The sequence below is a fragment of the Dinoponera quadriceps genome, unplaced genomic scaffold, assembly GCF_001313825.1.
Source record: "Dinoponera quadriceps isolate SergipeBrazil2010 unplaced genomic scaffold, ASM131382v1 scaffold405, whole genome shotgun sequence".
In the NCBI taxonomy this organism is placed as follows: Eukaryota; Metazoa; Arthropoda; class Insecta; order Hymenoptera; family Formicidae; genus Dinoponera; species Dinoponera quadriceps.
Genome location: NW_014554754.1, coordinates 2,761,926 through 2,784,552, shown reverse-complemented (window position 1 = coordinate 2,784,552; position 22,627 = coordinate 2,761,926). Strand labels below are relative to the sequence as shown.

At 38.6% G+C, this 22,627-nt stretch overlaps 4 protein-coding genes across 6 annotated transcripts; 1 reads left to right on the top strand and 3 right to left on the bottom strand.

Annotated features, from left to right (window-relative positions):
- Positions 1-46: 46 nt before the first annotated feature.
- On the bottom strand, positions 47-6,808 carry LOC106741506. The gene is made up of 6 exons (XM_014613615.1): positions 6,646-6,808; positions 4,232-4,366; positions 3,173-3,349; positions 1,809-2,697; positions 668-1,097; positions 47-454 (listed from the first exon to the last, which is right to left on the bottom strand). Exons 1-6 carry the CDS (start codon positions 6,695-6,697, stop codon positions 215-217), a joined length of 1,923 nt encoding a protein of 640 aa, XP_014469101.1. The 5' UTR covers positions 6,698-6,808; the 3' UTR covers positions 47-214.
- A 1,413-nt stretch (positions 6,809-8,221) lies between these two features.
- LOC106741285 (poly(U)-specific endoribonuclease homolog) lies at positions 8,222-12,041 on the bottom strand (the record flags this gene model as incomplete). Its single annotated transcript, XM_014613096.1, has 7 exons — positions 8,222-8,560; positions 8,880-9,294; positions 9,800-10,910; positions 11,148-11,294; positions 11,499-11,558; positions 11,668-11,745; positions 11,837-12,041. Coding segments are annotated over 7 exons (2,250 nt in total), but the record flags the coding sequence as incomplete, so codon positions are not given.
- Positions 12,042-13,779: 1,738 nt separating this feature from the next.
- LOC106741476 (glyoxalase domain-containing protein 4) lies at positions 13,780-15,942 on the bottom strand. 2 transcript variants are annotated; one of them, XM_014613554.1, is made up of 7 exons: positions 15,918-15,942; positions 15,555-15,693; positions 15,435-15,484; positions 14,868-15,133; positions 14,599-14,754; positions 14,302-14,477; positions 13,780-14,222 (listed from the first exon to the last, which is right to left on the bottom strand). In XM_014613554.1, exons 2-7 carry the CDS (start codon positions 15,642-15,644, stop codon positions 14,094-14,096), a joined length of 867 nt encoding a protein of 288 aa, XP_014469040.1. In that variant the 5' UTR covers positions 15,645-15,693; positions 15,918-15,942; the 3' UTR covers positions 13,780-14,093. The 2 variants fall into 2 exon arrangements, with proteins under 2 accessions (XP_014469040.1, XP_014469039.1); XM_014613553.1 differs by lacking the exon at positions 15,918-15,942 and adding an exon at positions 15,811-15,841.
- Positions 15,943-15,987: 45 nt separating this feature from the next.
- LOC106741475 (protein pigeon) lies at positions 15,988-22,314 on the top strand. 2 transcript variants are annotated; one of them, XM_014613551.1, is made up of 10 exons: positions 15,988-16,210; positions 16,326-16,462; positions 16,546-16,861; positions 17,040-17,290; positions 17,452-18,608; positions 19,120-19,452; positions 19,956-20,170; positions 20,561-20,770; positions 20,842-20,913; positions 21,024-22,314. In XM_014613551.1, exons 1-10 carry the CDS (start codon positions 16,156-16,158, stop codon positions 21,092-21,094), a joined length of 2,817 nt encoding a protein of 938 aa, XP_014469037.1. In that variant the 5' UTR covers positions 15,988-16,155; the 3' UTR covers positions 21,095-22,314. The 2 variants fall into 2 exon arrangements, with proteins under 2 accessions (XP_014469037.1, XP_014469038.1); XM_014613552.1 differs by lacking the exons at positions 15,988-16,210; positions 16,326-16,462; positions 16,546-16,861 and having other exon boundaries at positions 17,046-17,290; positions 17,405-18,608.
- Positions 22,315-22,627: the final 313 nt, after the last annotated feature.

Here is a 22,627-nt window from a genome sequence, read left to right as displayed (position 1 = left end):
ATACATCATACTGGATAGACATGTATTAAATTCTGAAAACAGTAGGTACCTACATAAATACTTTTTATTCTGAGTTGTTTTAACGTATAAGATCCAATTGAATTGTATCTTTTCCAAGAGAAAGCGAGAGAGAGAAAGGAAGAGAAAGTGTCTACTTGAATATTTAAACGTCAAAGTTATGTAGAATCAGAATAACTCGAATTTAAACTGAAATTCATCCCGCGATGAAGCCGGCGATCAAGATATCTTTGCCAAAGTAGTTGAATCTGGTCGAGACTAACAGAACTTCCTTCCCGCCCAATGAAACCGGGCAAACGTCGTTCGGGCGAAGATAGAAACATACAGTATAAAGTGCCATCTCTAACTCAGGCGAGAGACCCACGAGGAGGGTTGTGACCGAGTGCTTCGTGTCAGGTATGTTAAACGCAGTTCGTATCTTGATGGCCTCTCCCTTCTGCAAAGTGTAAAAAGAACTATTAATTATACGTACAGGACAAATTATTAATGCTTAAACATTCAAGGTTTAATTGTGTCTAAATATCATTTCTAAATATCAATTCTATGTTAATACTTTGACGCCTTAGTTATAAGAATTTCCGACTCATTTTCATACTCCCGCGTGTCTTTTTTTTTGCGATAACACTGTCTTGAAATACTCCACACTTACGTCTCCAAGTTTGACGTCCTTGATGTATCCGCGATAGTCGATATTCTTTTGCGCTTCCTGTTTGGCGTAGTAAATCCAACTCTGTGGTCCGATCATATAAGAGTCGAGTTTCTCCGCCAAGAATATCGCCTCAAAGCCGGAACTGGACGGCTCACCCTCGACTCGTTGGAACTGCGAGAACCACATACGTCTCAGGGTGTCCTTGAACTCGTACTCGTCATTCGGAATGAATTCCTTGTCGACCAAAAACTTCATTGCTGTCTTAAACACGTCGGTCTCCACAAATTTGTCGAGCAGCTCGGACTCCTCCTTACGTTCTTCGGGCGTGACGGTTTCCTTTTTCTTGACATCCAACTCATAGTTATCGTATAACGCCAACACGTTCTTAATCGTCGGAATTTCATAAGCTTCAGATGCGACGGTTAGCAAGCTAGAGTAGTAAAATTAATAAGACTCAGAAAGTTAAATTATCTTTGTATTAAGCAGGACTGAGTGATCGATTGAAAGTTAAATTAGAAAGTTAATAACTTTTAAGTTAACTTAGTTAATTTTAAACGTGTTAAATTTTAATTAAAATTATTTAAAATGCATCAATCTTAACTTAATAATTTTTCTTATGCAAGTTGAAATAATTCATCAATGTTAAATCATTACGAACTGTCGACAATAGAGAATAAGAAAAACAAAAAAGTCAGCAGAATTTTTTTCATCTATGTCTCTCTCTCTCTCTCTCTCTTTCTCTAAACGCTAATGCTCTTTTTTTATGTGGAATCCTGAATACAAAATAGTCGATGTTTTCTTAAAACAGACTATATTTTTATTGTTTCACATAAATTTCATCTACGATGAAAAGATTTTATTTGTGCAAAAATCATATATATATATACATATACATATACATAATTTTGCATAACTAATTTTTTATTTTGACAAGTTCATTCAATTCTAACTTTTAATCAAGTTAGTTTTTGCTCAGGTAGGCTTCCAACTTGACTAAGTTAATTTCATAGGCCATTAACTTTTAATTTAACTTGGTCAGAAGTAGTTAAACGCAAAAATTAACTTACCCAACCCTATATATAAGATAGACCGCTCTCTAACGATACTCTAACGGATAGCGTGGGTCAATCGGGTTACTTACGGCAACATAGCGTCGTCCGTGGTGCTGTCCTCCTTCGTCTCGCCTTGCAGGTTCACAGTGATGTACTTGTACGCGTTGTTCTTGTCCATCTCGAAAAGATTCTCCGTCAGCTTCTTAATATCGTCATTAGAAATTGGATAATTCGGCGGACTCGGCCCGTTCGGCGGGTTAGGCGGAGCGGCGTTGTTAGGCGCGCTAGCTTCGGTTTTCTTCTCTGGCTCCGCCACGGCCTGTGGCTGGGCCGCTGGCTGGGCCGGTGCTGCAGGACTAGGCGCGGCAGCATTAGGCGCCGCGGCGTTATTCACGGCAGCCGCTTCCCCGCTCGCCGGAGTCGATTGATTGTAATAGTAATTGTTGTAGGTAATTTCGGTGTGACGGTCGCCGCCGCCGCTGCTGCCGCCGCCGCCGTGACTGCTTCCCGAACTTCCACCGTAGATTCCACCTGGCAGCAGTCTGTTCACAGCTGCGCTTACTCCAGCGCTCACGCTGGAGTAGACCAACGCTTCCTTGGCCAGTTGGCCGATACCCGGTCGGCTCGGCTGGAGAACGGTGAGCGCCGGCGCTTGTGCGATAGCTGGCTGAACGTACGTCGGATTGGCGGCTGGCTGTCCGAAACCGCCGAAAGATTGTCCGCCGTAAGGATGTCCTCCGTAAGACTGCCCACCGTAAGGATGCCCGCCGTAAGATTGCCCGCCGTAAGATTGCCCGCCGTAAGGTTGCCCGCCGTAAGGCGGACTGTAGGCTGGTGGCGCATTATGATGCATAGACGGGTTGTAAGCTTGGCCATACGGCGCATGGCCTCCAGGATACGAGGGATTGTTGGGCGACGGGTATCCTTGATTGTAGCCTGAGCCTCCGTAAGGATTATTAGCCGGCTTAGAATATCCACCTGGAGACAATTATCATAAGAATTATCGTGGAAAATTTGACTTCTCATCGTGATATTGTTAGGAGATTTACAAATTGAGCTCGGAGGAAATATCATATTTGTGTAATCTTCGCACGGAAAAAAGGTTCGGTTGAATTTAGACTAGACAGTGGCAGGTCAAACGCGTTTTGGTTAAAGGAAACAGAATTTCTGGCTGTAAAAACCAAATTTGGGTCATTAGAACCGGAAATTCTGTTCCCTTCAGCAAAAACGCGATTTGTTCACTATCTGGTTAATTCAATCCAACTTTTTCCATATAGTATAAGTCCAATTTTCTACGCTGCAAATGTAGAGAAGTGTACACGAAATGTCGCCGTTTCATTGCTACCACTAAGCACAGTTTATTTTTGCATATTCGCAGCGTAGAAACTGAATTAGCCGATGTTATATTGACAATTCTCGCTTTATTAATGCGTAGTAAAGATGAGTTAAATACCCGACGGGCTATACGGTGGCGGGTTATTCGCTGACGGATTGTATCCTGATTGCGCATTCGTCGCACTGGTTTTTGAGGCGTGTTCAGATACTGGAGCCGAAGGCTTAACATTGGTACTAGCCGCCTTATTATTGTTACTTGACGGTACGTTCCATCCTATATTTCTCGCCGTTGAACCTGCAAACGTATGAGATTCGTTGTGTATTACCGGAGGTACGAAATCCAATGAAGAACATGTAAGACGTGCGAAGCCATAGAAGGCCATTGTCTATACGGAGAAGCGTGACTCATCGGATTTGGTAAGAGATCTACCGCATAGATACATAAACATTTGTAAACCACGGCGGCGCAATTCCTCGCGGGATAATAATGAAAAGAAGCTTAACTCGAATACCTATTGATTTCGGTATGAAACCTTCTCTCTCTCTCTCTCTCTCTCTCTCTCTCTCTCTCTCTCTCTCTCTCTCATTGCAAATAATATAAAATAATAGCATCTAATATATAATAGAAGATGAGTAAAATCTGCACAGCGAAAAAAATGTCTTTGGATTTAATAAAATTTCTTTAACTGAAACAAATTTGTTTTTTCGAATGAAGCAAACAAATGAATGTTTGATTAAATAAAAAAGATTGATTCCTCAAACAAGAAATATCTCACTACGTCAAATAATATCATATTTCTTTTATATCTTTATCTAAACATTACAATAGTTGTCACAAGTAATAAATTATTTGAAAGAGTAACGCTATGTCAGAAAAATATTAAAGAACTTCTTTGTTTCAGTAGAACAATATTTAATATATAATAAAATAACCCTAGTAGAGTTAAATATATAAAAAATATATAATATTACAATAACATTAAATAACATTATTAGAATATCATTAGAATATTATGTCTAATATTCTAAGAATATGCCCAGAATATTACTTAATATTAAATAATATTATGCGCTTATAGAGCTTTTTCTCTGTGTATAGAAAATGACTAAGATGATGATAACAAATGTTTATGCATGAACAAAATATCGATTTAGACCGATTTAGATCATCACTTACTACTCGTCTGTGTATTTCGAGGTCGTTGCGTCGTTCTCGTATTAGATCCTCCACCTCCACCTCGGTTTCGAGAAGTCCATGTTGATCCTCCACTTCTGCGTCCACCACCGGATGTTTTACGTCCATCGGTATTCGCTATATACGGTAGTAAATTAGAATATAGAATATACTAGAACTTATTTATTATTTAGCACACTAGAGCTTATATTAATAATTGTCACTTAAAACTTGTCTCATGCGAGATAATCAAATTTTAATTCAATGTTAGATCTGAAGTTAGATCTCTTTTAGTTGAATCATACGATATATTTGACAATGCATCTGCAAACACTATTCAACTAGAAAAACTCACATCTAACTCTTATTTCAAATCTGAGTACTACACATAAAACAAGTTTCAAATAACAATTATTAATACGAGTCTAAAACTCTGATTTATTCAGAATTCAAACCCGTTGGATACCGAACCAATACCTTTTCATTCATACACAATTTATACAACCGAATCATTATATACACAGATCATTTAAAAGAGGAACCGAGGCATATAGAAAAAATAACAAAGACCATGCTCTGTTGCGCAAATATAAAAGGTATTTTCAATTCTTACTGAGCTTAGAATGGTGTTAGAGGCTGAGTCGAAGTGTTACGATCTCCGCTCTGCCTCGCAAAACGCGTTGATTGAGTAACTATCTATCAAGCTATCTAAGCCTGGTGTCCTCTTTTATTTCTCGCGATTCGACACCGGTGCAAATTATCAGGCCTATTGTTCTCCAACGGATTATTATATAATCTAGTGACAATTGCCTGTTCGTGATTGTGAACTTAATATTATATCATCTCGGATATGCGAGATCGTGTCTATGAAAAGCATGACTGTATGTATAATATATTCAGGGTCGAATTCATATATTTCAAAATCGTTTTGCAATTTATATACTCTGCATCCGTAGAGACCGGGTTTAGCAAGTGCTGTAACCCCAGATCGTTCAAAATCAAATTGAGTTTCTCTCAATGCATCGAGCAGCTAATTATCGCGAAGCGATTGCGGTGCGTAATGATGCCGTCATGAGAACGCAATTTTCTTTGGTAAATATATATAGGAGCACACATTGTAGTCGACGTAATAAGTGCACGATTCGTAGTAAACCGTTGCAGCTTTGTAATTGTTTCGAACGAACAAAGCAGTTTTACGCATGAAGCATTTCGGGCGATGGAAAATTTTACAGATGCATCTGAAACTGTTCTTACTATATGATTTGATGCACGACGTGCGTGTGTATGTGTGTGTGTGTGCGGTTTTTCATGAGAATGATGTGTATGATACTACGCGTGTGTGCGTAGTAACACAATTATAATAAATGCCGACAAGTGAATAATACTGTCTGAAGAGCATACGTTGGCGTATCTGAGTAACATGAAAGAGCAATTTATGCTCTGGTGATTTCATCTATTACGCACTCTAGATTTGTCAGTCGATATATCATCATTCCAGGTAGACCGTATTATTATTTTTTAAATCCTGCTTACGTGAGCGCATCCGCAAATTTTATATCGCAAGAAGAAAGGCACCCCGAAGCTAGCGTTTCGCGTATTTCGTTACTTTAAATTCGTATTTTGTCTCAGAAATGTCTCTTTGATTTCCATTCAATTAACGGGCAATTGCACCAATTCCGTATTCGCGGTAACGACTCTCGTGTCTTGCCACGTGCAGCATGACAGACTTGAGTACGTTAGGATTTAAGTACGACATCGTAAAAATGCAATGTGCCTTTGAATGACTTTCACACGTTTCCATGACGTTTTGAACGTGATGTAATTCGACACATTCGTTAACGAAGAAATTGTACCCGCATCATCTTTTGAATAAATGCGATAACCGGTTCCACACATAACGCCTCCTCAATTGACGTCCGTACTTCACGTAACCAGCTGGTTCTCCGATCTAAAGCCGATCTTTCCTCAACGAAACTGCTTCTTGAATCGTGAACAGTTGAAAGTGAAGGGGTTCCCGCGAGCAAAGTTTCCATTATGCATACATAACACAAACTGGATGTTGACTCGGTCCCCAACAACAAACTCCGCGTTGAAGCAGGATTTCAACTTGAGATATATTCGTTTCATTACGTATTTACATTTATTTAATTCACTGTTTGTGAATTAAACAAACGTAAATCGTGAGAGAAATGGAGAGAGAACACGATAAGATTTTCGTTAAAAAGCAATTAGCTCAGAAGTTTTTAAAGAAGAATTTAAAAATATCTTGTTATGGAGATCGTTTGTTAAAAATTATTGTAAATTTAATATTCAAGCACACAAGATCCAATATATTGTTCATGTGCAAGTGTTACGCATTGTGATCGTCGATTCATAGTTTCGTTAATTACAGTTCACCACTCAATTTATACAATTACCGAAGATAAGCAGAATCACAATCACTGTGATCAGGAATGTCCTGATTCTCATATCTGTCGTCGTTGATCTTCTGTCGGATTGATTTATCGATCAGGTAAAAATCCGAACCGCGCCTGACACGCACTGTTTGCTCACGCAGAGTCGACACGATACTATTCGCGACCTTACGTCGGCGGACGGCCTAGACGCCGGTGTGACCATCGTCCGTAACATTGAATGATTCATACTTTATAAGGCTTTCTCCTGCCGCTGATCCTCCTTGTATTTACTGGAGCTGGAACCCGCCAATCCGCACAATAGCTTTGCACACAAAGGAAAATGTTTCTTCAGATTTAGTATTTCTATTTGACTAAAATTTGTTTCATGGAAACAACACATACGAAATATTCTTTGTTCGAGTAAAAATGTTAATATCTCGTTCAAGAAAATTCTGTTATTTAACAGGAAAAATGCTATTATTTGAAATAAAACCTTTAGCCAAATAAAATATTATTTGATTACAATATGTAAATATGTAAAATGAAACAAATAAATAAAAATAAAACGTAAACGTAAAATAAAACAAATATGTAAAATGAAACAAATAATTTCTTTATAAGAAAGTTATTTCTAATTTAAACAAATTTTTTTGTTTAAGGTAAAAATACATATTCGTTGAAAAGTTTAACAATTGTACTTATTAATCGAAACATTAGTTTCTTTGGAGCATGCCAATGATGAAATTTGTTTGGATGCAATAAAATTTATTAAATTCGGAGAAATTTTTTTCTCAGTGTATCAACCAGCAATTATTTATGTTTGATAATGCCGAAAAAACCTATTCCGATGCTCGTTTCGATTTTCTGCATATCTCAATGACATTTTGAATATGTTTGACATGTTGGATATACTTTAGCGTCTTACCAGATTTGTTGAAGTATCGGTTAGGAAATACTCTAACAGTACGCGAGCTTTGTCAGACTTCTCGCACTTTCTTCGATCTATTTATTTTTTTCACCACACATAACTACTTTTTCACAAGAAAAGCAGGATTATCATCCTTTATATTGTTTTTGATATTTAATCAATCATATTATTGTGTTCATTTTCAATACTTTTGTAATAAACGCTCGAACGAATTCTTCTATGAGCATGTAAATATTTTTTGCAGACCTGAGATACGTTAAAATGCCTTAGGATATATTTTTTCATAAATTATAATATAAATTGTGTTATTAATATTTCACAATTAATATTTTGTTACAGAAAAAACTGAATTTTGCATCCTTGAGAAGACGGCATTAAAGTGAGATACGCCCGTGCAAAATTACAAGTTGTTTAAACAAATGGTGATATAATCACGAATCATGTTAAAAAAAAATTTTTTTTTATTTTGATTAAATGTTAATACATTACACGTTTCTAACTATAATCTAATGACTAATACTACCATCTTCACTCAAAAACATAAAAATATTTTTTTGTTAAATTAAGTTACAACACATACGGATTATTTACGTTTATTTTATTGTAATTAAACTTATTACGTTATCAAACAAGATTAATTTCATTAGAAATTAATCACATTCTACAATATAATTTTTCAGATATATTTAATCAGAATTCTTACTAAAATTACACTCACGTATATTACACTCAATACTTTCACATGTTGCAACATTTATTTATGCGATAATAAGATTAGAAAATGGGAAGTGCGAGATCTATCAGGTCTTTCCCGTAATATCTAAACGAATGTGTGTAAATATTGAATTTCTTGCCACCAAGAGAGACAGGACACAAATCGTTGGGTCTAGCGAAAAAGCATATTGTGTACAGGGACATTTCAAGCTCTGGAAGCGTACCCATGAATATCGTCGCATTCGGCCTGATAACATCATCCATTTGGAAGTTGAGCTTCACTAACGAGGTGCTCTGGAAAGTAAATATACTCCGTAAAATACGATCTATCAATTTAAAATATTTTATATCTGTATCTTGGAAGAAATAAAATCAATGTCCATTTCTTCAGTCTTCAGTCTTTATGAAGATCTTAGAACATTTAAACATTTTTAAATGACACAAAACTAACTACATATTAAATAGCTAATTTTAATTACAAAGTAACGAAATTTATGACTAAACTTGAAAAATTTTCAGGTCTTTAAAGGAAGGATGATTTATATAATTGAAAATATTGAAGAGATATGGACATATTGGCTTTCTTTTCCCATATTATAATATAATGACTCACATCTCCTAGTTTTAAGATGTCGACGTATCCCTTGTAATCGATACGATTCTTGGATTCCTGATATTCGAAGTAAATCCAGTCCGTCACACCGAGAAGGTCGTGACCGTACCTTTCGGACGTGAAGACACGCTCGAATCCTGAAGTGGAGCTGTCAAATTGGCTGAACCAAATATGCCGCAGAGTGTCTTTCCTCTCGAAATCGTCCGGATCGATGAAACCTCGAATCGACAACCATTTCATAGCTCTATCCATCACATTCGTGTTCAGAAACACATCCAGCAGAAGGTCTTCTTCCTTTCGCTCTGCGATAGTACGGTTCTCTTTCACGGTGGAATTATGTTCGTAATTGTCATAGAGTGCTCGAATGGCCAAAATTGGCGGATATTCGTACATATCTGGTTGCACGGAAATTAATCTAAAAATAACAAATATATAAATGTAGCACGAATGTGAAAAGTGGCAATAGTTAAATAATTATATTTGTCGCTCGAGGAAGAAAAAAGAATCAAGTCGTTTACATCTTCAGTTTTTATCTGGTAATCTGTCTAATGGAGAATTTGTAGTTGCGTTCGAATTTTTTAGAATTTTCGAAGATCGAGCGTAAATTTTATCTTTTAAACATTAGAATATATTTCTTAAGTTAATTCACATAATTAAAAACTGAAGAGATAAATAAACCATCTTTCTTTCAGAAATCTGAAAATGTTCCATGTTCAGTCATAAATTTCATTATTTGTAATTAAAATATTAGCTATTTAATACATAGTTAATTTTAGTAGTCGTTTTAAAATGTTTAAAAGTTCTAAGACCTTTGTAGAAACTGAAGACTGAAGAAACGGACAATGATTTTATCTCTTCCAAGAAATATACACTTATTCTTTTTCCTTCCAAGATCCAAATATCCAGGTAAAGATACTTACGGGTTTTTAGCTTCATCAGTGACATTCGGGGATCTAGATAGACTTTGCAGATCCAACGTCAAGTATTTGGACGTGTCGAATTCCTGGCTGTCGAACAACTCTTCGGTTAACGTTCGCAATTCTTCATCCGATATCCTGTATCGCGACATGGCCCATTGATCCGACATTCTTTGATTGTTCATCGTATTGGAGGGATGTCCGTTTGGAGCAACAGCTCGATGAGCTCCTACGGTTGTGCTCGTCGAAGAACCACCAGTTGAATTCATGACGTTACCGTTGTTCCCGACGATCGTAGGGATCGATACTCCCGGAGTGATAGCTGGATTAGACACTGGACTTGGATAACTGGCAGGATAATAGCTGACACTCCCCTGACTCGGTGAGGGCGGTATTGCGGGTGTGTTATCCGTAGGAACGCCATTGAAATAATGATTGTTATAAGTAATATGCGTTTCGCTCGTAGTACTGCTGCTCGCTGGTCTGCTGCTGTCGGATACAAAGTGTTGGTGATGAGGAGATGGATTTAGTAGCCTGTTCACGCCAGCGTTGATAGTGGAGAACACAAGAGCCTCCTTCACCATCTGACCGAAGCCTCTGCCGTTGTCTTGCTGACCGGGCACCATGATCACCGTTTGTCCAGGTATGTACGGTTGCGCGGCTGGCTGTGCCAGCATGTATTGCTGCTGAGGATAGCTATGTCCTGTGTACGCGTTGCCAACTGGGTGTGTAGCGTAAGGATTGCCGAACGTGCCTGGCATAGGCGGTGGAATGTGTGCCGGATAACTGGCGGGGTGTCCGATTGGTTGGCTAGGAAAAGGATGGCTGGGATTGTTCGTGGAGTGAGGTTGATAACCGGACGGTTGAACGGGATAAGGTGGAGGACGCTGATTAAAACTGGAAGGAGGATAAGAATTATGCAGATGAGGCGCGGAAGGGACATGGGAGGGAACGGGCATCGACGTGGGTCGCAAATGATCCTTAAATCCGATATTGGTTGAGACCGGGCCTGGCGGATGAGTGTAACTCGGATTGCTCCAGGCAGGAATACTCGGAGGTACTGCTCCATGCGACGGGTTGAAAGGCGTACTTGGTTGGCCGAAGGAAGTTGGGGCTGCAAAAAGTTCGGGTGATGATTACCAATTAATTATCTCGTATTTGTTATATAATATAACTGTGATAATTATTTTGAGTACAGTTGTGTACAGTAATTATAATTAGTATGCGTATTTTTATAATAGATTCAAAGATTGAAGCGAAAGTTTTATTTATAAAAAAAACTTCAGGCGGCAAACTTCTTTGAGGAGAAAATGTAAATCGATAAATTGTTTCGGGTGAAAAATATACGCACCATGGCTTTGCGAAGGTACCACAGTGGATTTCGATAAATGATGACTTATCGGCGGTGCCGAGGGATTATTAGGATTATTAAGGGGAGAAGCTTGCTTGTTGTCCGTCGTGAAACCTATTTTTCCTGCTTGACTTCCAGTGTATGTTCCTAATATAAAAAACAAAAAATAAAATATAGAAGTTATGTTTTATAGAGAAAGAATACATATAACAGAGGAAGTGGGAGTATTTCGCAAAACAAGAATATAAATTATAAAAACGTCTAGCAGCCTATAACACATTTCATTATTTTATTAAAAATGATAAAAAGATCAGAGGATCGTCTATGTAAAATATATGCTCACGTTAATACCTGTGTTGCCAAACGGTGCCGACGGCGGACCAAAGGAAGTGTGTATAGGATTAGTTTGAGCTACGGGACAAAAGAATACATTAAATGTAGTGTAACAAGAAATACGTGCAAAATCTTAACATCCTTATCGCTTTACAGAAATTGACCTTTGCTACCACATTATACTCACATGGTCGAGTAGCGCCTCCCCCTTCACTCTGTATGAACGACGTGCTCGAATCTTTATTTTGCTGATGCGAAGCTTGACCTGCGATTTTTAACGACCTTTATGATAATCCTACTGCGACGTCAGAAGATTGGGACAAACTCGATTTCTTTTGATTCTCGCGTGTCTTCACCTGATGAACTTCCATGTCCAGCCGAGCTTGATCCTGTCATGTGCCCACTTGGTGAACTTCCATGCGCAATCGGGCTTGATCCTGTCCTGTGCCTACCTGATGAACCCCCTCTTGAGCCACCTCCTCCTCGCGAGCCCCATGAGCCACCTCCTCCTCGCGAGCCCCATGAGCCACCTCCTCCTCGCGAGCCCCATGAGCCACCTCCTCCTCGCGAGCCCCATGAGCCACCTCCTCCTCGCGAGCCCCATGAGCCACCTCCTCCTCGCGAGCCCCATGAGCCACCTCCTCCTCGCGAGCCCCATGAGCCACCTCCTCCTCGCGAGCCCCATGAGCCACCTCCTCCTCGCGAGCCCCATGAGCCACCTCCTCCTCGCGAGCCCCATGAGCCACCTCCTCCTCGCGAGCCCCATGAGCCACCTCCTCCTCGCGAGCCCCATGAGCCACCTCCTCCTCGCGAGCCCCATGAGCCACCTCCTCCTCGCGAGCCCCATGAGCCACCTCCTCCTCGCGAGCCCCATGAGCCACCTCCTCCTCGCGAGCCCCATGAGCCACCTCCTCCTCGCGAGCCCCATGAGCCACCTCCTCCTCGCGAGCCCCATGAGCCACCTCCTCCTCGCGAGCCCCATGAGCCACCTCCTCCTCGCGAGCCCCATGAGCCACCTCCTCCTCGCGAGCCCCATGAGCCACCTCCTCCTCGCGAGCCCCATGAGCCACCTCCTCCTCGCGAGCCCCATGAGCCACCTCTTCCTCGAAAACTGAATTTTCCCGCGTTTACGTCATCTAAAAATGGAAAGCAGATTTATGCTTACCAGACAAATACACGATAATTACCACTATTACTTTCATATATTATCTATTTATTAATTAATTTATTAATTTATTGCTCATCAGTTTACTAGTGTTATACTACGCCAGTTACCACCCGTACAGACCTCTAAGGGTCGTCATGAAAACGTCCACAGGACGTCCCTCGGATAAACTGTGTGAGTATTATTAAAACTTTATTATATTACTAAAAAAAAATAACAAATATTGTGGAATTAATACGTATCGACTATCGATCGTTAATTATAATATAAATAACACTGCTAAAAACTTTAATTCGCTTTAGAGAAAAATATATCAACACTCTATAAGCGCGTAATATTATTTAATATTAAGTACTATTCTGAAATATTAATAGATGGTTATATGTGCATCCACTAATATGAATAATATTGAATAATATATAATATATAATAATATTATGAATAATAATATTCATATAATATTCTAAGAATATTACGTGCTTATAGGGCATCCGTGTATAAATTCAGAATTTGTATAAATATAAACACGAAATTATATTTTATATGTAACGATATATAAGAATATTATATGTAAGTCACTTACTTGTTAGGGCAGTTAGAGCAAAGAGAAATAGCAAAATTTGGATCTTCATCACTGTTGTATCGAAGTGATAATAGTACTACGACACTTGAGAAAACTGACTGACTACTTGGTTGATGACTATGAAATAATGAATATAAACACGTCTTCCTTTCGTACTTATCAGTTTTCCTTCTTGATATGTGTACTACGCTTTCTTGGAATGCAAGCATGTGTTAGATTACGCTATTGACCTATTGACCGTTCACTGATACAAATAAATGCTTTCAATACGATTAAAGCTGATTAATGCCGGAGTCACAAAAAGTACTATCGCATATCTAAGAACGTTAATAGCTCCCATTTCAATGAAGTGATTACGTAAAATTACATTTTCGTCATAAACCTTCGTCACGGATTTTCCATTCCGGCCGCATTAAATTTCAACGCCACAATTCTGCACAATTAAATCGAATTTAATTCATTTCGTTCATATAGAAATATATAAATATAGAAATATACAGATATAATTTGTTTAATTTTTTGTACAATTTGTTACAAAAGAACAGAGTTCCTCCAGGATAATGCTTTTTATTTGCATATCTACACTTTTTCATTGTGGTATTTTGCATTACTTGAGTATTAGATTCTTTGATATTAACATCCCATCACCACTAGCATTTTATATATGTATGCAGAATATTTGTAAATTTAACTCTTTCGTGAAATGCTTACTCATCCATTTAACGAAATGCTACCTTTTATGTACACAAGTCATTTTACGAAACAAAATCGGTTAAAATTAGAATGATAATTATATACAATATGTATATATTTATAGTATATTTAATTTAAAAAATAATATTTCGATAAGAAAATGAGTAATTGTTTATGCATCATCTACTACAGCAGATGCCTCTTTCTTGATATATCTATTTAGAATTGCTTCACTTGGATAATCGGGAACCGATAGTTGCCTAAATCCTTCATCATCTACAAAACAGATTTCATGCCCGTCCTAGAAACAAACCAGTTATTAACGTACAGAAGCATATTTTACGAATCAATGTTTAAGTTATCAAACATTATATATTTACTGGATCAGCAAGAATGATGACTCTGACAGAAGCTTTTCCCGGTGTATCTAAAGTTATAAGGTCAGTCAAGATTTTATTTCCGCTTTCTTTAATAGCTTTCTGAATGTTCGGTTGTTCCGAAAACGGTACCGAGAAAGCAATACGTCCGTATGCTTTTGCATGATTAACTGCAGTACCTATATTACAATACATAATAAAAGCAATAGATAATAAGTAATACAGTTTAGATATTTGAATGAAATAATTTAATTTGTATGTAAGAAAGTAAAATAATTGAAATATTATATAAAAACTCACCTATGTCTTCAAACTCAAGCTTGGCTTGATCCTCACTGTAGCCCATCAGGACACTTTTATCCTTTTGATCAAATATCTTCAATCCCAAAATATCTTTCCAATAAGCAATGGTTTTATCTAAATTGGAACTGGATAAAGTGACTTTTTCCACAGGATCTATTTAAAATATCAATATATTTAAAAAAGTTACTAATAATATTACAAGCCAATTTATATTTTAATTTTCCAATATTAAAATTATAGAATTCGACAATCTATTTTATATTTACCGCTATCGGCAGGATGTTGTTCATTAATGATGTGATACTTGTATCCACCTGGTGCTTGCATCACAAATTTTCCATTTTCTTCTTGCACTGGCCAATTATTAGCACGGGCTCTTTCAATAATGTCTTTTGAACGAATTGTGATGGCTTTAAAATCATTTCCTACTTCATATTCCTTAATGCCATAATTATATGTCAGCTCGATTACAAAATGTGTATCCTCAGGACCATATCCTATCATTGTCTTGCTCCAACGATTTCCATATGGTCTGCAAATATAACATCAGTTATATAAAAAATAAGGTGAAATAGTGTATAATTGTAAATAATGTTATAAGTGATGATAATTAATTGTATAAGTAGATAATTGAATGCATCAATAGGTTGTATACAATCATTAGATAAAATATATATACATATATTTATTAAAAATAGAATAAATATAATCATAATGTAACAATTAATAAACAACACAATAAAAAATGGAAAAATTCCGTTTTCTTTGAGTCATTCTGTGTAAGTGGTATTACACAGAAATTATTGTTACATGACTAATGACAGATTACTCACCCATTGCATTCAGCCTCGCATCCTTCTGCGAATTCCTCGTGTCTCAGTACCTGCAGAGAAAAAAGAATTCGATAATTCATTGAAAATAAATTTAATTGCTCGGAAAACGAAAAAAATTACCTTCATTCCAAGAATTTCGCGATAGAATTTCGCTGTCAATCCACGATCAGGTATCTTGAAAACAAAATGCAACGCACGTCCAGCGACCATTTTTCTCAGAAATTTTGCCGTATTTGTCCTTCCAATGTAATCAAGAAGACTGGAATTTGATTGAATTGGTTAAAACGAGCAGATGCAATTCTCACGGAATAGTAAGAGGAAGAATGAAACGGAGGAATCTGGCTTATTAGCTGCACTGTTTGTATTATACTCCTACCCAATTTTTTCCCTTCCTTCCCTCCAATATCCAAAAATACAGGTCTGTTCTTTTTAACTACGCTCTTTGCCTCACAGCTAGCGAGTAAAATTCACCGAGTTACTCACCTGTGATTCACTTTGTTTATGATCCCATCTACCTTTTCAGCGTTTCTGTATCTGGAGAGAAATGTTTTATGGCGTAAATGAGGCCATCGTGCAACAAGCAGACGACAGGAACAGTGGAAGCAGACGGAAGTGTCAAAAGTCGCATATATGATCGGTTTATTTACACCGCCCGGCGGACTATCAATCGAAACTTTCTTCGAACGTAAATTACTCACATATTAATTCTCTAACGAATATAATGGAGAATCTTGCAGCAAAACTATGCTCACTCTTAATAGAAAACGCTGAAACAGGTAACCATCATAGTTATCATAAGCAAATATATTGAACGTATCAACTAATATCAAAACTATTCTGTTAAGTATACCGAATTTGATATTAGGTGAATGATCCTTTTTGTTTTTTCAGCGGAACAATGGAAATTATTGGGACAAGAGAAAGATGGGTCGATACTTGTTGGATGGGTGCAAGAATCGAAAGGAAACGACGTGTATACATCGTGTAGTGTTATTGCCCGTTACGACCAGTTGGACAATAAATTACAGGTAATAAATATATACTGTAAGTGTTCTTCCTCCACACAGGTGCCTTTAATATTGCTTTAATATTCAATGTTTCAATCGTTTAGATATTACACCGTTTTCCGGAGGTATTAAATATCGTTCAAGCTACAATAAACCAAAGCCACACGTTAATAGGATATGTAACGAAAGAGAAGAGTTCTTCAGAGACAAATGATTCCCCTAAAAAGCACAGTTCAAGTGATAATAATGCAGCCTGTGAAGCAGAGTTTTACAGAGCATTTATTGTTGAATTGTCAACCGATGATACCAAAGTGCATAATTTAGGTATTGAGAAGTCCAAGCAGGTACGATTGCAATTCTTGTACAGAGAAAAGGAGCAACTTGGTGTAGACAAGTTCCTAATGTTGATACATCATGAATGTAAGTAAATTCTACTTATGAATAAGAATTTACTAGAATCATTACATTCACAATATTATGTATAGATTTGAGAATAAAGTGATCGTTTAAGGCAAAGAGAATAAAGTTGTGTTAGAACATAAAGTTAAGTACTTATGAATATCAATTTTGTGTAATTTAAACCGCGCATTGTTTCTAGGTGTCCTGACATACACGGTTCAATTTGACACAAGCGTGAATGAATCGAGGCCGATAAATGAGCTGAAATCGGAGGTGCTTGTAAAAACATTCATATGGGCTCAGTGGGACATGATCAATCAAGTTCTCTACCACATACATCATCGGCAAATCCCCGCGAGCTTAGTCTCCGAGGACGAGAACAATTCCAAGTCTTCGCGGCCCACGCTCAGCGGTCTTCAATTTCACGACGACCTGCCTCACGAAACGGTGGTAAGAATTCAGCGAGATAACAATACTTATATCCACCTGGCGCCTGCGACACGAATCTTCCATTTTCTCGCACTGATCAAGCAATAAGTTTCGTATAAACGTGACTTTTTAAAGTAAAAAAATCGCAAGCCCGAGCTCCAATTCCCACCGGGTCCTTCCAGCTGAATATCCCGTTGAACTTGCCACAACTGCTGACGTCCTCGAACTGCGGCACTTACGAGGACGACGTGATACCGCTGCGAGTCCACGACTGTTCTCTCGATCTCATTATGGTGTCGGACTCGAAAGGGATGGTCTGCGTCTGCCACCATTACCTGTACCGGCCCGTCCAGCCGCCGCAGCACGTGCTGAACTCGCTCAACGACTCCAACACGGTGCACTTCGCGTACTCGGTGACCCTGCTGCACCACAGCTGCGTGATCCACTGCGTGATACCGGGTATACCGTGGTCGCGCGCGAAACTCATGAGACCGACCTTCGCGATATACGAGAACCACCACATGGCGGTGTTCGTGCCGGGGCTGTTTCTGCACTTCCTCGAGATCGGGCTGAACCACGAGCCCTGCTGCCACATACTGTGCGGCCCGCCACCGTCGGTGTCGTCTCGCGCTTCCTACTTGGTGCCGTTATTCGACCTGGAGAACGCCGGCAAGGGGACGAGGAGGAACTCCCATCATAACAGTAACAACACGGACGGGAGTAATTCGCTGCCGAGCTCCGGTTCGAGCGTGTTGACGATAGACCTGCCCACCTTGGACCTCGTCCGACTGACGATCCCCACGGACTTCCTCGTCGGAGTCTTCCGCAAAGAGACCTCGGTGGAGACTCGGCTGGGGATACTGCATTATTTTCTCTGCCACAGGAACGACATGGAGATCGTCGCCGAGTTGGTGTCCGTGCTCGCGGAAAAGCCGCGCTCCCTGGACATCGTGCGTTTCATGCAGGAGTTCCTCATAGGCAGCTCCTACGCATTGGTGCAGAAGAATCTTCTTACGGACACCGTCCCCTTGCTGGCCTTCTTGCCGGTTACCACTATAGGGGATTATCAGACCTTCGACATCAAGGTGAACGAGCTGAGTGTCACGCTGAGCCACGAGAAACTTTGGAACACGTCGGTGATGCTTCTCTCGCCGCAACAGAGGCTCGTACCGTACCGTAGCGATTTGTGGACCAGACTGTGGGATCAGCTGAGCAGAAACGGCGGCGACAAGCAGAGATTCAACCCCGGCCGTATCGCGGAGAAACTGCTGGTTTCTCTAGCCTGCTATCAACCAGAGGCGCTGTCCAGGTGTAGCACTCCGATGTCGCCGAGTGGAGGGTAACTTTTCTCCTCGAATTACCCGATGTGGAATCGGTCGCACACCCGGTGAACACCAACTAACGTTGAGAACTATATATTTCAACACATTGTGTGTTATAAAAATATCATTGTGTATATTATAACGTTGTGGTAATGATTTTTTTGTTTTACCTTTTGTTTTACCTAACCGATTTCGAAAATTCACATACACACACATACACGAAATAACTCGAAATAATCTTAATATTCAAGGACTAAATCATATCGTATAAATCGTACGATACAATGAATTAATGTGCATTTGTATTCGCTTGTAAAATGCCTCACCGAGGAATGTATCTCATCCACGCATTGCCTAACACAACTTAAACAATATTGTCACATGTTCGAACAGTCATGTATTCGCCGTTACGTATGTATAATATTTATTATTCATGCATGATATTTATTTGACATTTATTCATTGTATATTACAATATGATTTTTGCATGACCGTGTGATACTTATTGCTTTACGAACGACGTTGCAGATTCGTTGCAGTGCCGCTCGGAGACCTGATAGTGAATCGCGGCATCAAGTTGGACTCGAATCTGCCGTTTAACGAGACGGAAAGCTGCACCGCCTCGAAGCAGGAGCACATCGTGTCGGTGAATTTGCGCGAACTCTCCATGTATCTCCTGAAGAACGGCACGCACACGTCGACTATGCTCACCCGAGGCTCCTGCACCGCGTTGCACGTTCACGCCATGGCCACGAGGCACGTGGCGGCCCAATTGGAAGCCTCGCGTACGCTCTGTCAGATACTCTGCCGAGCAGCCGGCGTCGATCCAAGGATTGAGCAAGAACGTGGCTTTGGTCTTATGTGAGCCCGATCGTTGCAACATTTCATTTGCCTGCTGATATATAATTACCCGTTAAACAAGAAACATTAAATCAATTTGAAATATGAATTTTATGCGGATTTTATAAACATTTTGTCAGAATATTTTATGTTTCTAAATCGTTACTCGATGATACAATATTCCTAAATATTAAAATCATAGCGCGTAGAAATGTTATTTCTCATGTTTGGCTTAAATATCGTTAACAATGATGTTATACACAACATTAAGGACTACATGTTTGAAAAAAACGTTACATGTTATAAAATATCATTGTGATAACGTTGTTAATTGATTTCTTACTTACTGGTTGCAACGTTGCAGCAATATTGCCGCAAGCTTTCGCGCTATATGGAAGAGAACTTCTTTCCAGACGGTCTGAAATTCATATTTAACAAAATAGAAATTGTGTCGCGAAGATGAAGAAAAAATTGATTTAATTCATCACATCGAACTCTTTATCTAATACTGTTACGTTTTACAGAGACAAATTGGACAAAGCCAGACGGTGGTTGCTGTTCACGCTTTTGCAGCGATACAGGTATTCCATAGAGAGTATCGCTTACCCGGCACCGCAGGGGTTCGCGTCGTTTTTCACTTACCTCGGCTATCGCACTCTCGATTACTCCATGTTTCTGCAGTACATTCAGCGCTCGGTGTTCGAACTGCAGGTCGACGTCGGCAAAGCTATTCTAGCCGGTACGTCCTTGCGATAAAAAGTATCGTATTCGCGTATTGCGAGTGTTCATAAATGTCAAGTATAATAAGACATCCCAGGAAGCGTGAGACCTAAAACCGGGACAAAAGGTATCTTAAAGAAATCTTACTTAGCTTTTGTCTACAACCTTGCGTTAAGACGTAAACCGCAAGTGAATTAACCAACCATGGTCGATTATTCTCCTAATGAACGACTGTGACTGATCAACTTGCTTACTGTTTACGTTTTAAAGCAGGATTGTAGGGCTTGTTGACAAGGACTCACAGACGGCTTTAAGATGTCTTGAAGAGTCTTCTGTCTTAAGTCAGGCCTGTGTTGTCTGGGATAAGACGCGTTGACCTATTTATTTTTATTGTGACTTATTTGTATAGATATGAGCGATGCAAAAAAGGATGTCATTCAGAAGCTGGGCTTGCTGTCCTTAATGCCAAGATCTCGCGCCAAGAGACTGCTTAACCAGTGGCTGCACCCGGTCAGTTTAATGCTGCGGGCCAGGGAACACGCCGCTAATATCCTGTGCGGCGAAGAAAGTCAAAATCGAGTCGGCAGTCGACCCTTGCAACATCGTAATCATCATAACAGTGAGTGGGATATGGGTCAAGTGTATCGACGAAACTGAAATTGCATAACCATACTTGTTAATCGCTTCTAGGTTTAGCGGCGTTCCCTTCGGAGGATCGTCTGTCGCCGTTAGACACCTTCTTAGATCTGCTCACCGCGAAAGGTGAGGGTCAATTTTGCAGAGAATTAATAACGCGATCGATTACATTACAAATTAAAAGGATTCTTAATAATATGTAACTTTTCTTTTTGCACACACACATACATACACAGCCAGTCTCACCGAACTGGATTTCGGATTGCTGATAGAAGCAACAGTCACATCCACAGAAGACTTCCTTTAATTGGTATTAAATTTAACAGGGAACTTCGTCGGGTGTTTTGTCGGTATAACTGGTGCTGGCAACTACCAAAGAACGTCTCCTTGAGTAAGAGGATTTATTTAGCAAATAAATAACGAATCATTCGAGCGAATTTATGCATAATTTTTATATGTACTTGCGTGCGATACCGCCTACTTTATACTTTTATAATTTTGTTATCGAATCTTTCATGTATATTTTGTTAAGTCCGGTATGCTGCAGAGAGTTGTGGAAAACAGAGTTGTAAAATGTACTTACAATTACGGATATTGTTATTTCGGCAGAAATCTCGAAAACAACAAGTGCCATCAAAACTTAGTTACCATTGCCGATCGTAACACTTACCATTAATAAGCAAGGATAATGAAAGTTTAATTGTTTAAGAATTATGTATTATATATTGCAAGAATTTCTGAAATTTGAGAAATCTACGTCCTTTATGCGGAAAATGCCCACCCAGGAATGACCAAAGAGCAATAGAGCGATCACTGTTACATTACTAGAATATTGTATGATCACGCACTGTAATGTCATGCATATCGCTATCGTGTATTTGAGTGAAGCTAAAAATTTGCATATCGCTAAATTTATAACAGTTATCTTCGCTTTTAATTAGATTTTAATGAGAGTAAAGTACACATGGAATGAAGAGTGTCTATGTTATTACTATTACTTCGCGTTTTCTACGATTCTATTAATATATATATTCCTGGGTGACTGTGTCAAATATAAAAAATAGGAAAATTTAAATAATTATTAAGTATATAGTAATATTATATTGATATTCTACTGGTGCTTGTATAAGTTGGTATTATATTCAGTATTCTTAAGATCATGTGATACAATGAATTAATTATGAAAATTAATATTTGCAACTGATGTACTTATAATATATTATCAGTTATAGCATGTTGTATGTACATGTACATTAGAATGTATAATGTATTGTTTTCGACGGTCTTAGTCATCGTAATTATTACATGAAGTACGTTGTAATAATATTTCTCCTATGTTGTAAACTGTGATTATTTTCTTTTGAGAAATAGAGGAAGTAAGATAATACTAGATTTTTATACATATGTATATCTTAAACGGTATTTTAATTGTGTAACATTTAGATAAGGGGTATCCTAATTTTTTGTGTACGGGACAAGTGATTTTTAAAGCAAACCTTGTAAAATAAAAGTTTTAGAAACATTTTATTTATGTGTTTTTTAATTGTAATGTAATAAGAGAAATCTTAAAGCTATCTAAAAGGCGTTATATATTTTTTTTAAGATATCTTTCAGACATCTTTAAGAGATCTTTCAAAAATTTGTTCTATTTGGGCAGTGATGAAACGAGAGTAAAACTAAAATTGAACGATGTAGCACAGACACGAACCAAGCGACTTAATCGATAACAGTAATTAGTGTGTTTTATATCTATTTCTTCAAAAGGCGCTGCAAACGAAGTATCAACTAAAGCCGGCAGTACACTTTTGCATTTGCTTGTTAAATGGAAATAATGCGTTTT

Excerpts from the sequence above, each read along its gene's own strand:
- LOC106741506 (XM_014613615.1), bottom strand. The coding sequence starts at position 6,697 with ATGAGAATCAGGACATTCCTGATCACAGTGATTGTGATTCTGCTTATC. Across the intron at positions 1,098-1,808 it reads ACGGACGACGCTATGTTGCC|CTTGCTAACCGTCGCATCTG; the intron begins GTAAGTAACCCG and ends TTACTACTCTAG. Across the intron at positions 455-667 it reads AGGACGTCAAACTTGGAGAC|AAGGGAGAGGCCATCAAGAT; the intron begins GTAAGTGTGGAG and ends TACACTTTGCAG.
- LOC106741476 (XM_014613554.1), bottom strand. The coding sequence starts at position 15,644 with ATGGTCGCTGGACGTGCGTTGCATTTTGTTTTCAAGATACCTGATCGT. Across the intron at positions 15,134-15,434 it reads TGCGAGGCTGAATGCAATGG|ACCATATGGAAATCGTTGGA; the intron begins GTGAGTAATCTG and ends TTATATTTGCAG. Across the intron at positions 14,223-14,301 it reads TCATCATTCTTGCTGATCCA|GACGGGCATGAAATCTGTTT; the intron begins GTAAATATATAA and ends GTTTGTTTCTAG.
- LOC106741475 (XM_014613551.1), top strand. The coding sequence starts at position 16,156 with ATGGAGAATCTTGCAGCAAAACTATGCTCACTCTTAATAGAAAACGCT. Across the intron at positions 20,771-20,841 it reads ACATCGTAATCATCATAACA|GTTTAGCGGCGTTCCCTTCG; the intron begins GTGAGTGGGATA and ends AATCGCTTCTAG. Across the intron at positions 20,914-21,023 it reads AGATCTGCTCACCGCGAAAG|CCAGTCTCACCGAACTGGAT; the intron begins GTGAGGGTCAAT and ends ATACATACACAG.